The sequence below is a fragment of the Callorhinus ursinus genome, unplaced genomic scaffold, assembly GCF_003265705.2.
Source record: "Callorhinus ursinus isolate GAN/ISIS: 27379988/994484 unplaced genomic scaffold, GSC_fseal_2.0 scaffold9, whole genome shotgun sequence".
NCBI lineage: Eukaryota > Metazoa > Chordata > Mammalia > Carnivora > Otariidae > Callorhinus > Callorhinus ursinus.
In genome coordinates, this window is record NW_027397071.1 from 49,850,187 (window position 1) to 49,868,104 (window position 17,918).

A 17,918-nucleotide genomic window follows, 5' to 3' on the forward strand; every position below is an offset into this window, starting at 1 on the left:
GAACGAAGTTATAAACATTTACTCCATCAATTACTGGTAATACCTTGGCATTCAACCACAAAATGTCTACCACAGCTGCCTATGCGGGGAGTTTTAGTTTAGCCCCCAAAATGGCTGACTTTGATTTTATTGAATATTAGGGCAGAAAAAATAAAGAATCAAAGCCCAGGCTTTGAAATCATTCACACCTGGGTCTGAATCTGGTTTCCCACTCACTGCCTATGGGATCTTGAGCTTGGCACGTAAGCTCTCTCAACCTTTGTGTCCTCATCTGGAAAAACTGAATACAGATAGTGCTGCCCTCACAGGGCTCTGTAAGAATAAAGTGGAATAATGCATGTTAAGAGCTGGGCATACAATAAAAGCTCAATAAAAGTTAGCTATGAATGTAATCTTACAGGTCTTCTAGTCAAGGCTATTCATTTTATAGGTATGGAAGCCAAGGCCTAGAAAGTTGGAAATGATTTACCCAAAGTCACAGGGCTGATTCCTGGCAGGGCCCTGAGAGCCCAGGTCTCTGGACTCCCAGCCCCAACTCCAGACCTGCTAATTAAGGCATGCAAAGCTTATTGACCACAATCTTTCCAAAACTGAAGACCCATTGTAAAACCTTGAAAGGCAAACTGTTCAAGTTGGAACTAGAGTGGGCAGGGGGGAAGGAGAGTCAACGTGCCAGTGAATGGTTTGAACTTGTTTTCCAAGTCAAACTGCTGCTTTCCCAGAACTCCAAGGTCTACTTTCAGGTCAGGGCAAATTGCGTATTCTTCAATTGTCTTGCTGATTTGGAAGATTTTATCAGTTATTGCTTCTGGAGCAGGACCTGGAAATCAAACAGCGAACCGTGGGTCATTTCGTGGGACTGACATGAAAATACAAAGAACACAGAACTCATCCATTCCTCTTAACGAGCCATTCCATCATTTAGGAAGCAAAGAACCAAAATTTTCTAAAAGAAAATATGTTAAGGATCCTTCGTGCATGGCTTCTCATATGCAGGTTCAGCAGAATGAGAAGCATTCCACTGTCACCAAAAGGAAACAAAGAATTCCCTTGCTAAGGATCAGAACCAGAACCCTGGCCCTCTAAGGCCTCGGTGATTAGTTTATCCTAATGAACAGAAATTGACTATCCTCAAAATGACAGCAAACTCACCTCCATTGGAAATATTAAATTTGATTCCAAAATCTCCACTGGGTCCTCCTGGGTTGTGGCTGGCTGTCAAAATGATCCCACCAATGGCTTTGATCTTTCTAATGATGCAGGATACAGCAGGGGTAGAGAGGATTCCATTCTGCCCAATAACCAAGCGACCAATCTGAGAGAAGAAATCCAGAACGCACACTTGAACATCAATAAATCCAGAGCTACTGCACAGAAACACCAAAACAACAGGCAGATGGACAAAGAAATAGTATTGAACCAGAAAAGGTGTCCTTTAATGAACATCTGCAGCTTGGGTTATTATTATTTTCTTATGAATTAGAATGTTACTGTTGAATAATATTATTATTGAAGTAGAATCAGCATTGTAGAATAAAGCCATTCCTTCAGAGAGTTTTTTGGGACTTTGTAGTTTTAAAATAGTGTGTGGTCTGGGGGAGCTCTAAGTATCTGGCAAGAAAACAGAGTATTTGAAACACAGTCTTTCCAGACCAGGTTCATAATTTTCACTGAAAAATTGTTAGAAAACCCACATTTTTATCCAGTTCAATCATACTTTCAAACCACACTGTGGGGTGGGGGTGAGATTTAAGTTTAGCTTGTTAAAGGAATTCTACCCGAAGAGAAGGCTTTTTGTGAATTAAAATTTTTTTTAAAAAGGTAAAAAAGGCAAACTTTATATGAAGAGTTTTACAAAATGCATCTCATAAACTTATCTTTCCAGTCAAGCCTGGATTTTGATATGGTGGTCTCCTCCAAGCAGGACACACCTACCCATGTGAGGGTATACCTGGGTTACCTACTGGGCCGAAGGCAGAAGATGCTGGGGGTTGTTACTGATTAAACCAATCAGAACCACCCACAGGTGGTACTTTGCTGTGTTCTTAACTCACCTTCCCGTACCTCTCACAGATGTTATCAGCACAGTTCCTAAATCTTCCCTCACTAAAACATAATTTATATTTGTTTCAACATGACCCAAGTTGGAAAAGAAGGAAGAAGTCCCATCAGTTCCTTGAACATACTTGGGAGAAAACCTGACTACTGCATCAAAACATTTATAAAATGACGAGTTTGTGCCCTCATTTCATTCTCCCTTCTGAGAGAAGAAAGGGACAGGAATGTTTTAACGTTTCCATTTGTTATTTCTTTTTGCCCCACCCAAGATAAACATGCTTGAAGAAATGACTTATGGTGGAAAATGTGTCTGATGATACCTGGATTCCCTGGGGAAGCTTTTCTGGGACTGTTACCTCTGCCATCCTACAAGTCACTGAAAGCTTGCCTGCCTTATCATCAGCCCCTCGGCTGCCAACCATCTCCCAGGAAGCAGCCAGTTCCTTTCAGTCACCTCTTGGCTCTCATTTTGTCCATCTCAGAACAATGTTTGTTAGACTAATACATTTGCTATGCCTTGCCTCCCTCAGGAAGTGATGATGACCAAGGTAGGTGCTAATAACTAGGCTCCTCTGTAGACTAAAGGGACCTGCTGACGGTGTGAAATCATTATTAATGATTATCACTGAGCCGCAGAGTGCCTTCTAAAACCCATGGCATGTTCGATTCATTCTCATAGTTGCTCCCTAGGACTGATGTATAGAAGCTGAGGTCCAAAGTTATGATGCTGCCCATTTGTCCATTCTTGTATTCATCCAAAAGCAATAATAAGTGTTTATGGAAAGGTGGTATGGGAGGCACTGGGATAGATGACAGGGCAAGGCCATGTGGCAAATTAGGAATTACAGCTGGCCATTAATAGCTAACTCAATACAGTGAGAACAGTAACATCTCTCCCTTATAGCAGTATCTGGGTTCTGATAAGAGTGGAAGTCTATGGGTGAGCAGTTCCATAATTTCAATAGGAGGGGCTTAATTAAGGATGGCAATTTAATCAGCCAGAGTGGTGATGGAGTTATCTGGAAATTATACTTGCACATACTTGCACATCAATTATACTGACCTGTACTCAGATCTTATATGTACTTGGTATGGAGAGGGAGACTGGTGAATGAATATTAAGCTGCATCACCCGAGTCATCCCTTATTCTACCACCATTCTTTAGGGTGAGATCTACAGTCAGTAATGGCCCAAGAATAAGGGGATTAGATCAGGAGTACGAATAAGAAAGTCAAGAGAAAGAAGCAAGGAAGTCCATGGTACCTTCTTTCTCTTCAGCCCAAGAAGAGGTAACAACTGATCAAAGACTCTCTCCTGTGAATCACCCTTGGGAATATTAATCCTCAGCCTGATACTGAGGAGGTATTACTCTATTACCCTCCTTCCCTTGACAGTGTCTGGAGCACTGCAACAGCTCCTGACTCAATCTCCCCTTTCTCTTCCCCACCTGTATCTTCCTTATTCTACCCTGGCTGAATCTATCCCTCCAACTTAGGCCCACCTAGTTCATCTTTTTAAACCATAGTTCTGTGTCTCTCCTCTACGCAAAAACCTTCCCTGTACTATAAGATCCAGAAATTCCAATTCTAGCTATAGACACAAAAGAAAGCAGGGACTCAGATAACTTGTATACCCATGTTCATGGCAGAATTATTCACAATAGCCAGAGGTCCATCAAGAGATGAATGCATAAACAAAATATGGTATATACACACAGTGGAATATTATTCCGCCTTAAAAAGGAATGAAATTCTGATACATGCTACAATATGGATGAACCTTGAAAACATTATACTAGGTAAAATAAGCCAGACACATAAGGACAAGTATTTGTATGATTCCATTTAAATGAGGTACACAGAAGAGGCAAATTCATAGGCAGAAAGTAGAACAGAGGTTGCCAGGGGGTGGAGGGTGGGGGAGAAATGGGAAGTTATTGTTTAGTGGGTACAGAGTTTCAGATGAGATGAGAAAAAAGTTCTGGAAATGGATAATGGTGATGGTTGCAGAATATTGTGAGTGTAATTAATACCACTGAAGTGTGCACTTAAAAATGGCTCTGACATACTAAGTTCTACATTACATATACTTTACTAAAAATATATATATAAAATATATATATATATATATATATATATATATTTTTTTTTTTTTTAAAGAAAAATCCTTCCCTGGCTCCCAAATGTCTACCAACTTACAGATAACTCCCTCTACCTGGTACTGAAAGTCCCCCCATCAAACAGCCTTTCCTGTCCTTCCTCCCCTCTCCTGCTACTCCTTCCTACATAACACAGTTCACACTACAAGGCAGCATACCTTACTGTTTACCCGCCAGTTTATCGTCCAACATGACAGGGAGCAAACTTAGTTTTCCTTTTAAAAAACACGACCACAAGAAAACAAGTTCCACGTTCTTTGCCCCGCTGGCCATATACACATATTCTTATTTCTAAACATATCTCTAAGTTTAAAGCTCTGGAGACCAAACGAGATCTCAGTATTACAAATGGGGTCCCACTAATGTCTTATTTTTGTACGTTAAGATTTCCTGTACTTCTTAGCTCACAGAAGCATCGTGTAAAAAAAAATTTCCTGTAAATGCAGACAGCTCTATGCAAATAAAAACAAGGGGAAACTTCTAACAAAGGCAAATTATATTCTACAGTCCATAAATGCACCAGATAAATGTGTAATAAAGAGAAAAAAAATGAAATGATCTTCATTTAGCTCACTAGGCTGAAGAGGCTTCCAAGGGTCGGCTTAAGGGTGGAGTGCGTATTGACAGAGGTGAGGAAGGAACAATGACTTCTACCAGAATCTGTGGCAATAAATTACCTTTCCTTTACATTTCCTCCCTAGAGCTCTGTCCACAATCAAAGGGATGTTACAGGCTTCAGAACTGAGGATATGTTAGAAAAAGAAGGAATCGAACCATCTAGGAGGTGATAGGTTCTATCAGATTAAAGTGCTTTATTGGTCCACTAAATGGTTGACATAATTCAGTTTGGTTGCATGACTGCTTTAAATTTAACACTATTTTTTTAAATTTAATTTAATTTTAATATGTTATGTTAGTCACCATACAATACATCATTAGTTTTTGATGTAGTGCAACACTATTTTAAATAAAGAACACCCTTGAGAAGATTCGAAAATATTGCTTGGCCTGCCACAGCTCTAACAAATAGGCAGTTACCATATTTAGTCAATTATTATCACTTAAATATATTATTTAGCAAACCTTCAGATCGTAAATCTGAACAAGTCTATGGGGTCTGACTGAATTACACATTCCTACCATCTCTTCCACATCCTTCAGCTCCACACAAAAATGAAATGAAGCCAAATATATCACAGCTAAAGGGGACAGTGTACCAGATCCACTCAACAATCCAGATATATGCAGAGAAATAATGTTCCTTTTGTTCTTTCTCTAAAGATTAAAAGCATCTTAATACCGTTCCCTTTGCAGCTCTCCTCAAAGGTGAAATTTATAGCATGTCACATTTTATTTTAAAAATGTGTATGCTTCATAAAAATTTCATATTTGAGTGCTTTATCAGCAATTTTTACATGCGAGGCATTCAGATTCCAAAACTGGGCAGGAAGGAAACTTTGCATTATAAACATTAGATCTACAAACATTTTTTAATTTAATGTGGTGGTGTGTTTTTGTTTTTGTCTTTAATTTGGGTTTTGCAATCACACCTGCTTGGTGTATTATTAAAATAGACCGATGATGAATGCCTAACACATTTGATTGCCATGCTAAATTTTTATGTTCTCAGAACCAGAATCACTCCCAGAAAAGAAATACAACAGATTTTTAAAATTTATGAGTTCTGAGGGACCGTGTGCTCCAAATTATTGCTAAGTATAATCTAAAACACTAAAAATATATTTTTGGTCCCACAGAGGAATCTGCAGAGCAAAAACAGCAACGTCCTGATGCCCACCTTCCTGCGTATCAGTGGGACTGTGCAAATTGTTAGATTATCAAGATCAGTGCCTTCTGGTGCAAGATTCCTTCTGATTTGGTTAATTCAGCCAATGCAGTTTTTCACAATGCAGAGCTCTTAGCAGAGCCTCCTTATATTATAGTCTTACAGGAGTTATTAACTCTACCCTGCTGCACAAATTCACCGCACACAGGGCTTCTTTGTGTCCAAGGTCATTATAAGCAGGTTCCCCTGTAACAGGTCCTCTTGGTAGGCTTATACCTAACATTTTCCGATCCCCTCCTGGCATTTCTGCATGACTACCAGGATCCACAAACAACAGCATGCCCTGGCTTTTGTTTTCCTGTTTGACAAGTGACTGAACTTCAACAAGGAAGCCATTGAAAGAAAACAAAATCCTCCTCTCTCCACTACTCATTAGAGCCTTCTTACATAGGAGAGGGTACCCCTCAGAACTAGGTTAGAATGTAGATAAGATCGCGTAAGGCTGGGGGTGTGCTTTAAATGTCTAAAAAGCAACAGGTATTTTTTTTTCAAGCAAAAGGCACAGAGTACAACACTTAAGGAGCCGAACTTACATTCCTATATCCCAACGTGACTAATGTAATTTCAGGAGTCATATCACAATATACGTTCTCTGAAGTCACAATGAAACATTAACTGGCTGTTAGTAGCACTGACTTGTACACAATATACAAATCTTTGTACTTTTGTATACTTCTGCAAAGTGAAGAAAGAAACATATGTGGAGAGCCAGAAACATAACAATAATTATCGTATACCAACCCCATTGGCGGCTGCCATCTGCACTATTGTTTCTATCGCCGATTTATTAAAATACCGCCCATCTCCACCAACCACCAGTGAGGCTCCCTGGCGATCTTTAAGGTCTATGGAAAAGAACAGACTCTGAATGAAATTCTCCAGATAACATGGCTTCGCCTCAAAACAACAGGTTTTCTTCCGTAATCCACTAGTTCCCGGCTTCTGGTCATAGTAGGGAGCAGTAGCAAAGGTCAAAAGAGGAAGAGGACCTTCTTCCATTTTTCTATATTTCCCAGAAATCCATTCATCAAAATCACTCATCTTTCATTTTCACCACTTGGCTCAGCAAGGGGTTCCGGAGAGCAGTCAAGGGTCCTCAAAATAGTGTGTCCGAACTGAAGCTGCAACAGTGTCATCTGAGTAACTAAAACAGAGGTCGGTCACTCTCAATGAGGAAGCTGGGTTAAGTCCTTGCTGTCGTCACCCCTGGTGAAAAGTGAAGGGCCACACACCCACCCACACCCACACACAAAGCACATCTTCCAAGCTGTTTTGGTGAGGACACTTCTGCCCACATAACCACGTCAAATACACTTCAATTATTTTTGCCTCATCTCCCGCGTTAGATCGCTCCGAAGGATTCTGGCAGCCTTCAGTCACAAACACCAGCTGGCTGTCAGACTCCCCTCGCAGAGCCCAGGCAAAGATGGAGCAAGTGCAGTCCCCAAAAGCAGGCTCATCGTGAACAGGACACCCTGGTGTAGCTCCCACTGCTCCCAACACCCCTTAACGCAGAGCCTCTCTGGGCACTCGCCGCTGAGAAGGCCGTCTGCTGCTACAGTTGTCCCATGCCATCTAGCAAGTTAAAGGTCAATCTTAAAATGGAAGTGAGGGATCTCAGTTACCTCTGGTTTCCTTACATCACCATCATTTTGATACCCAAGTCATTTTTTACCTCCCACGTGCCATTCCAGTTGGAAGGAAGAAAGTCGCCAAACAGAACAGATTTACTCACTGCCCACCAAGGATTTTAGCAAAACAGCATTCAGCTCTAGAAGACTAGATACCTACAAACATGCCCTGAGTGATCAACAGCTTGGTCATTCCCTTGAACTTAGGGAAATGTGGGAATGGAGATGCACCAAATCCTTGAAAACGTAAGTGAAACGGGGAGGGGAAAAAAGTATGCTTCTCTAAGTGCACAAGGTCTGATCAAGTTATTAGCTGGAAAACAATATGAACATATGATTAAATTTTGTGTTTTCATTTTCTCAGGTTTTTTTTAAAAAGATTTTATTTATTTATTTATTTGACAGAGAAATAGCACAAGCAGGGGGAGTGGCAGGCAGAGGGAGAGGGAGAAGCAGACTCCCCGCAGAGCAGGGAGCCGGACACGGGGCTCCATCCCAGGACCCTGGGATCATGACCTGAGCCGAAGGCAGGCGCTTAACGACTGAGCCACCCAGGCGCCCCTGGTCCCTGGGATTTTATTAATGATCTATTTAAACGCGTGCATGTGTCTTCCTTATCTAGTTCAGCAGAAGCCGACGATTAAGAAACTCCATTGTCAAGGTTTTGGTGAACTTGTCAAGGATGCTTAAAAAGTAAACCAGGACTAGTTACACCACATGTTTGGAGAGTCCGAGATGCACTGGAGTCCAGGTTTTCAAGCGAAACATGAATAATCCCTTGGTAAGCAAAATCTGAGTATCGTCCTACTAACTTGTCAAGCAAGGTCCGAAAGCAAACAGGACTGGGAGGAGCAGACTGCCCTCTCTGCTCAGGGGGACGCTCTGTGCAGGACCAGCTGAGTGAGCGGGCCCAAGAGCCGAAGGTAGCCTCTGGCGGCAAAGCCTGGGCTGCTTCCAACGACAAATGGTGCTGGTCCAAGTGCAGGGAAGACCTCGAGACATAACATTAAAACAATTCGCAAGACCACGTCTGGTAAGCCAAAAAGCAGTTGGCCAAAGGACACGTTTTATAGCTTATTTGGGGCTTTTACTTACTTTTTAAAAATAAAATTCTTTAGAAATTAATTTATGAAGTCAGCTTGCTGTACTGACAGTAGTTTACATACCCACTGTTTCACAATGACAATAAAGGCATTTTTTTTTTTTTAAGTCTGGTGCCAAGTTTTCTCTGGTTCTAGATAGATTTGCAAATTAGGCCAGCATATGTGTCTTGACATATTTAATAATAGATCAAGATTTATGAAATATCAACCCAATAATCTTTTCATTGGGAATAACAGAGCAACCGACCACATAATTGGTACTTCTCTTAACAAGTTCTTGCAATCCCAGGGTAGACTTAGGGGCACTTGGTCATGAGGGTGCTCCAATAGCCCCAGCTGAAGCTTCTCTACCCACACATTCCATCCTATTCTCTGCTGGTGGTCTGACGCTCTCTCTGTGAAGCTCAGTTCCCGAAGCTCGAACCAAGACAGTTAACATTTTGTTGGGTTTTTTTTCCCACGCATTGATTTTATTTAGTTTATGGTTAATGCAGATCAATTTCATAAAATGAGAAGTTATGAAGAATCAAGGCATAATTATGCAAATTCAAAATAGATGTTCAATATAAAAAAATACAAGCATAAAAGTGGGTTTGTTCACAGCATGAGATCCAACAGCTCTTGCTTCAAAGGATAGGAAAGACTTTTTTTTTTCCTTGAAGACTGTGGCCACATCACATGCTAGAACACCTCAGCTTACCAGTGTGTTTTCATGTGAACCATATCTTGTTTCTAAAAATATTTTTTTACACCATAAGTGCTGTAAAAGCTGCACTTTTCCAGAACTAAACCTGCTTTTGGACCTAGCACCAGTTTCTAACTATCTAAAAACTAACTGATACAGAAAGTATTCCAAATGTAACTATTCTGATTCTTAAAAATAAAAAAACATTCTGGGTGCCTGGGTGGCTCTGTCGGTTAAGCGTCTGCCTTCAGCTTAGGTCATGATCCCAGCGTCCTGGGATCGAGTCCCACATGGGGCTCCTTGCTCAACAGTGAGTCTGTTTCTCCCTCCCCCTCGGCCCCTCCACCTGCTTGTGCTCATGCTCTCTCTCTCTCAAATAAATAATCTTTTTAAAAAAAAAAAAGATCATCCTATTTAAAAAAATAACTTTCCAAAGTAGCTTAAAAGAAATATTGCAAACTTGGTAATGCTGGTACTCTTCCAACTACCTGATATGCCATCTCAGGGGTGCTTATTATTTGCCTCTTAATTTCAGGATTTTTAAATATACCTTCCCTGTAGATCATCTTCATATTTTAAAAATTATTTAATGCAGAAGGAAATGGATAGTCGTGAGGCTGAGCACCAAGAGATCATACATGTCTAAGCTGTAGAATCAGGTCACTAAGTTAACCCAGTGGGTGAACCCAGCGTATCCCTCTTGCATGGAAATATCTAGGTGGGCACATGGACCTTCTTCCCTCCCTGTGTGTAAGCCAGCCCTCCAGCGAGGCATGGATTGGGGAAAATTGCCTCCCTCACGGTTCTTGCACATGTCAATGAATACCCAACAATTTAAGTGCACGCTGAATCTAAGCCTCCAGAGGAAAGAGTTCTATACCCCAGAACAGAAAGTAGTAACATTGTCAGTGACTACACATGTCCAGCACGGTGTTGGTCAATATGCAAAACTAAAGCAAAAAGATATAACCCTTGCCCTAGAAAAGCTTCTATTCTAAAAAGGGGCCTGAGTCATAATTTTATGGACACTGTAGAACTCAACCCCATATAAAAATATTACCAGAAGCAGCAATGTTAGATGAACTGTGAAGTGTGGTAAAAAAGAAGGGGCATTAAGAACATGAAGCTTCCTACGACGCGTGGACTAAGTGGGGCAGCTATTAAGAAACTCATTTGTTTTAGCTCTCCAGCAAAGGTTGAACTTCATCTTCGGAAACGTTACTGTCGAGCATAGCGAACCCAATTTGGCCTAATGAATTCGCCTGCATTGCCAGTACTCCTTCACAATGACACAAATTACATTTAAACCATATGGGGGATTTAAGGATTACTCCCTTCAGACAAGGAACTTTCATACTGGTCTTGGGTCCAATCAATTTCACGATGGCAGAGTTATGAAGCCCTTCGCTCCCAGCCTCACAAAGACTCCAGCGCCCATTCTGATCTGCAGATCCCTTCCTAGTAGAACACAACAGAAACTATAGACTTACCCATCCTTTACTCATTCTAACTTTCTTTCCATCAGTAAATACTTATTGAGTAGCTAACTACCATGTTCTTTGGCTTATGCCACAGTAGTGGACATGGGGGACGGGATTGCTAACCCTGTCTCTAGGTGTAAGCACTAGAAAGAAAGCTAGTAATTGGGCTAAAAGTAGGAGGGATCATCAGACCCCGAGCCTGACACCCTGCACTTGTGACAGCTGCAGGTGCCTGCCTGAGCGGTTGGGGTATGTGACCCAAGTGATGGGAAGACACTCATTCATTTCTCCCACCAACAGTAGGTAAGCATGTCATGAATGCCAGCACCAGGCTAGGCATTGCAGGATAATGCGAAGAGCCCCATGTTTAGGAGCCAGATAAAACCAGGGCTCAAATCTGACTTTCAACTGCATGAGAAATGTAATCTTGAGCAAGTTATTTACCTGCACTGAGCCTATAAAATGGGGACAGCTCTCTAGGTTGTCCTGGGAACTGAATCAGGTAATATGTGAAAACACGTAGTGATGTGTCTGGCATCTAACAGATTATCAGTAAATGGTAGCCCCTTCACCCTCTCAATCCTCAATCTCCTCATCCCTACAATGGGATAAGGTTTTTGTGATGACAACCTCACCAAGTATCTAGGAAAGCCTTTGTGAACTAGAAAACAATGTAAAGATATGAATTTTTTTTTTCATAGTCAGGAGGCAGAGGAGAGAAAAAAGGGCATGGACCTTTGTTCTTAAGAAGTTCACGTCAGAGGGCGCCTGGGTAGCTCAGTCGGTTAAGCATCTGCCTTCGGCTCAGGTCATGATCTCAGGGTCCTGGGATCGAGACCCACATCGGGCTCCCTGCTCAGAGGAGAGCCTGCTTCTCCCTCTTCCTCTGCCTGCCACTCTGCCTAATTGTGCTCTCTCTCTGTCTCTCTGTCAAATAAATAAATAAAATCTTTAGAAAAAAAAAAGAAGTTCATGTCACAGGAGCCACCATTGTGTGGTGGCCTCGGCCCTGTCCCAGAGGTGCATGCGCAGACCTATCAGTCTTGAGAGGTTATAGTAATGGGGTGAGACTGGAGAAATAGCTGGGGCAAGACTACAAAGCCTTTATTTTGTAGGCACCGGAAGCTATGGAAATTTTTAAGGAAAAGGAATCTAAAACTGATATGTTTTTGGAAAGTTAACTGGCTGCCAGTGGTGCATCAAATAGCTTCAAGAAGGAGAGACTGGAAAAAGATTAACAAGGCTGCAAAAAAGGAATCCTTCCTCAGCTGGGGTGGCTCTGAGGATGCTGGTCAGTGGGGTCTGGTGCAGAGCAGCTCCTCTGCCAGCCTCCTGCACAAGCTTCCACTTGAAGTTCCGAGGCTACTCTGAGCCCTATTGGGATTTCTTCCTCCGACATGAAGGCACCACCCGAACAACCTCTTTCCTCTGACCACTTCTCCACACAGTGTCTTCCACTCATTCCCTCTCTTCTCTGAGGACTGTCCCCCACCCACCCCACAAGAGTAGACTCCTAGAGCCAGGAGGAGGACCTAGCTCCTATAGGGCCCTCTTCTACTACAGGACCCTGATGCCAGGCCACGATCACCAGAGGTGGATGCCTGACCAAAGCTACATCACTCATCCTTTCTCTCCCAGGAATCTAGAATTAGGACTCAAAAAAGTACAGATTCGATTCAGTTAGTCTTTGAACTGGGAAGATAGGTAATTTCAGGAGCTGTGGGGCAGGGACAGTCGTGTCATGAGAATATCCATATATTGTGACCGACGGCCACACAATATGTGAGAATACCTGTATGCTATGCAGGATACAACTCTGGATCACTTAGACATCTCTGAGATTTGTGGGCCAGTGTCAGATTCAGTAGACATAAGAATTAGGGAATGCGGTCTGTGAACACAAGCTGCTTGAGACTCCCTACTGGCACTGTGTTCTGGACTGGGGTGGTTTCCCATGCAGCTCTCCAGTCAGCGTGTACTGCAGCCAGCTGAGAGTGTCACCCCAATTCAATTGGAAAGGTCACTCCTAACTATTTGGGGTTAAGAGCCCGGTTTTTGAAGAGGGCATTTTTTAAAAAGATATATTTATTTATTTATCTGAGGGGGGTGGGGGGAGAGGGAAAGAGAGTCTTAAGAAGACTCTGAGTGGAGTGTGAAGCCCGATGCAGGGCTCAATCTCACAACCATGAGATCATGACCTGAGCTGAAACCAAGAGTTAGAAACTCAACTGAATACACGACCCAGGTGCCCCTTGAAGAGGGTATTTTAAACACAGAAAGATTGAGAATGAAGTATGGATATGAAGTAAATCAAACTCATATACTGTACAGATAACAAAATAAATCAGACTTGTAGCACTAATAATTTTGCAGTAAGTTTGGGAGAAAATCTAAGTATATTTGATATTTTAAGTATGTTAGGAGAATCTGGGATATTAGTTTATCTAACAGATTAGTCTTATATTCCCAATTTCTAATGTGTAGTTCTAACCTATTTGGACTTACGATTTTAAGTTTAAGGAGGTAAGAGAATTTTATCAAAATTATAAACATTGGGACATTCAAGAAAACTTTGTACCATATTTACAGTTTGGATTTTGAATCATCAGAGGCAGACAACTTGCTGTAGTGTTTCAGGGAATGGACTATAAGGCCCTGGTCAGTGGGGTCTGGAAACCCAGCTGTGCCGGTCACTAACTGTGTAACCTCGGAAAAGTCATTTAACCACTTGGCACATCCGTGGCCTCATCTGTAAAAAATAGGGAGAATAACAGACCCCCTAGCTCATGTGTTGTCTGCAGGCACGGTTGCATGAGGTAATACACAGGAAGTTCTAAAACCAGAGCTGGTATAGGATGCCCTACAAAAGTGTCTGTTGTTATCATAATGAGATTATATGAGAACAACTTGAATACTTTCAAGATTTGCTTGTTAAACAAAGAATTTTAGAAGTAAATCAGTGTATTTGATTTCTAAATTTGTATTCATAGGAGTTTGAGTAAATGAGTTTAGAACCAAGATCACATGCGTGCATACACACACACACACACACACACACACACACACACACACCACGAACCCCCCCCCCCAACTTACTCTGACAATTGAGTCAGCAGAGAGAAGAAAACAAAGCTAAGATAAACAGAGGGGGTAGACAGAGAGTGGCCGCCGAGGTTCCTCCCGTCTCAGGCTCGTGTGAGGCCCAGCTGTCCACTCTACCCTTGGCTTTCAGGAGACACCTCTGCAACCTTATGGCGCAGTCCTCTTGGCAACTCACTGTAGTGAGACTAGCTTCCTCTCACTTGCAACCACCTGCAGCTCTTCACAGTGTTGAGCTGGGCTCAGTGGTGTACGGCTCCCATTTGCTGGCTCTGAGCCAGGCTCCACCTGCTGACCCATCCAGGCAAGAAGAGGAAGGAAAGGAAAGTCGCTCTCTCCTTTTGAGCAACCTCAGTCAATAGCAAGGAGACAGGCAGAGTTGGGTGACCCTGGGCAAAGTACCTAACTTCTTGGTGCCCCCACTTTCTCATCTTTAAAATGGGGACTGAAAATAATACCTATTTAGACTTATTGTGATCATTTTGCATATACACAAATATCAAATCATTATGCTGTACACCTAAGGTAATATGATGTTATATGTCAATTATACCTCAATTTAAACAATGCATCCTTTAAAGAGAGTTAAAGAAAGAAAGAAAATAATATATATTGCATGGTTTGTTGTATAACGATGAGTTAATAAATGTAAAGAACTTAGCATAGCTGGTTCTAGTGTCTTGTGAGCCCTACATAAGCCTTAGCTTTTATTATGACCCCAAATCAGTCTGAAACTATGTCGCTGTGTATCATACCTATCTATGGGTATATGGGTTTTAACAGAATTAGGAAATGTCCTTTAAAGAAAAAGAGAAATTACATTAAACTGTAAAGAAGGTACAAGGTCTGAAGATTTCCAAGGGCTCGATGGCTCAGAGCTGTGTAGAAGCTCAGGCTCAAAAAGATTCCTAGAGCATATTTTGAAATTAAAAACAAAACAGTGGCATCAGAGTGTGTACATCCTTTAGCATCTGTCAGCCTGTTGTCCATCTGTTTATCCACCCATGTATCCAGCAGTTACTACATAAACTGACTTGCTGCATTCATTTCACCAAACGTTGTGCACCATGGGAAGAGGGCAGACTCGAGTTGTCAAGAAACTTTTGGTCTAAAGAGAGAGATAGAGAAGTCAAAGAATTGTTATTAAAAAAAAAAAAAATGGAGTAAGAAGCGCTAATCTGGGAACTCAAGAGGGAGTTATGAGCTCCCAGAGGTGAGACAGAAGGTAAGGAAGGCATTCCCCACCTCCAAAATGCCATTCTTAGTTTATGTGGCTAAATCTAAAAACAATCTTTGAAGAGGCACAGGGCTGAGGAGGCCTTTTCCTACATACTGCACTTGTGATGAGGTCTTCTGTTTTATTAGCAATTACCAATATTTAACCATTTTGACCTGTAAAAATGGCAATTTACATGTTTCATATAGAATTTTTATATGTATCTTTTATTTTCTTTTTGGAATATCTTCAAGACAATTTTCATTTAACTCCCTAAGAAAAATGGAGGGAAATCGGAGGGAGAGATGAACCATGAGAGACTATGGACTCTGAGAAACAAACTGAAGGTTCTAGAGGGGAGGGGGGTGGGGGGGATGGGTTAGCCTGGTGAAGGGTATTAAAGAGGGCACGTACTGCATGGAGCACTGGGTGTTATACGAAAACAATGGATCGTGGAACACTACATCAAAAACTAATGATGTAATGTATGGTGACTAACATAACAAAATAAAATTTTAAAAAATCTACTATTAAACTCAGAAAAAAAAAGAATATTCATTTGGCGCTAACAGAGTATTTTCCCATATTCTGACTATTACCAGAAACTATGTATGAAAACCCCTTGGTTAAAAAAAAAAAAAGTAAAAAGTAATTAAAAGTGGGTCTAAAGAATTGCTTGCTCATTTGTAGTTGTATGTTTCCCTCTTGTGGCGGAAAATGGAAAAACATGCACGATTTCTCACGACCTCACAAGTTGTGTGGCCTCTAGCGGCATCACACAACTCGAGGGGGCCCCATTCACCTCAAATAGAATGGGAATCATGCCCCCTGGAGTTCTCTGGTAGACAGTGGTTGACCCTCTATCACATAATTAAAACATGAAGGGATTTCTGGGCTTTTAAGAAAAGGAAAGGTATGGTAAGGTCATTCTCTATCTCATTATTAAGGATTTTTCCAACTGCACGGCCTGGCCAAACTAGGATGTCCAGCTGTAAAGGAAGTGAATGAAGGTGGCCACAAATGGGGGATGTCTTCTTCTGTGGATTTTTTGTGAGCCTAAGTTTCTATGAAATGGGGACAGTAAAGCTTCCTTTAAAACTTCTGAAAGTATATGAGAAAAGGCATGTCAAGTGCTTATCACAATGCCTAACCATTGAGTAGCAATCAATAAATGTTATCCAAACTACCAAAATCAGAAAGACATGTTGATAAGGACTGACATCCTTCTAACCCAGCCTCTGATCTCTAGAGCAGGTTAGACCTGGCAGGAAATAATCAATGCTATAGGTGGGGCTGGGTGGTGAAATGTACAATGGGCCAGGGAAAAGTTTGGGGAAAGGGACTCTACCGCCCCTGCTCTAACCAGAGGGCTTTGGAGTCAGATCGGGCCTGGGTCTGAATCCTGCCTTTGCCACCTCTGGCTGTGTATGGCCTTTCTGGCCTCAATTCTCTTATTTGTAAGACAGAGACAATGACACCTGCTTTAAAGGTTGTTGTACACAGGAAATAACCACAGTAGGTCAGTGTGTTGGGCAGTGTTCCAAGGGCTTTATAAGCATTAACTCATTAGATCTTCACAACAGCACTGTAAGATCAATGCTATCATTCTCAGCCCCATGTTAGGGACAAGGACACCTCGGGATACAGATGATACAGATTTATCATCTCTCCAAGGCCAAATAGCTGGGAAACTGTGGAGATGGGTTTGAACACAGGCAATCTGGCTCCAGAGCCCACACTCAACCATCATGCTGTAAGCAGCAAATAATCAACAACAGCTTTTAAAACAGTAATCCATGGGGAGCCTGGGTGGCTCAGTCGGTTGAGCGTCTGCCTTCGCTTGGGTCATGATCCTGGGATTGAGTCCCACATCGGGCTCCCTGCTCAGCGGGGAGCCTGCTTCTCCCTCTCCCCACCCCCCACTTGTGCTCTCTCTCTCAAATAAATAAATAAAATCTTAAAAAAAAAAAGTCTACCTTGGGGCACCTGGGTGGCTCGGTCGGTTAGGCATCCAACTCTTGATTTCAGCTTATGATCTCAGGGTCATGGGATCCGGCTCTGCACTCAGTGGAGAGTTTCCTTGAGATTCTCTCCCTCCTCCTCTCCCCTCTCCCTCTGTTTCTCCCACCCCCCTCACCTTGTGCATGCCCTCTCTCTCTTTATAAAATAAATAAGTAAAATCTTTTTTTAAAAAAGGTCTACCTTGAGGAATGAAGCACAGTGGAAATCTGGGTTTTATCCCAACCCAAATAATTTTTAGTATCTTAGTGATCTTGGGCGAATCACTCACCTTCTATTTCCTTAACTGTGAAACGGGGGTCTAAATACCAGTGTCTTCAGAGTTGTTGAAAAGATTAAATGAGATCTTAAAGTATATGAGCTTTGGTGGCCTGCACAACCCACCTGCATTTGGTGGACAGAGCACAGGTTGTGGGTTGAAAACTCCACCCCCCCAAAAAATTATGTTGAATTCCTGACCCCAGATGCCTGTGAATATGGCCTTATTTGAAAAAAGAGTCTCTGCAGATGTGATAAAATTAAGATGAGTAGGCCCTAAATCCAATGACTGGTGTCTTTATATAAAGAGTGGGAGATTCGGGGACAGAGACAGAGGGGGAAGAAAAGCAAGTGAGGCCAGAG

General features: G+C 41.9%; 1 protein-coding gene across 1 annotated transcript in view; it reads right to left on the reverse strand.

Moving 5' to 3' along the window:
- Positions 1 to 17,918, reverse strand: part of PGM1 (phosphoglucomutase 1) — a 59,941-nt gene that overhangs the window by 26,641 nt on the left and 15,382 nt on the right. The window contains exons 2-3 of the mRNA XM_025871768.2: positions 1,153 to 1,315; positions 674 to 820 (exon numbers count right to left, since the gene is read on the reverse strand). Coding sequence (XP_025727553.1) covers positions 674 to 820; positions 1,153 to 1,315 — 310 coding nt within the window. The remainder of the gene's footprint in view (positions 1 to 673; positions 821 to 1,152; positions 1,316 to 17,918) is intronic.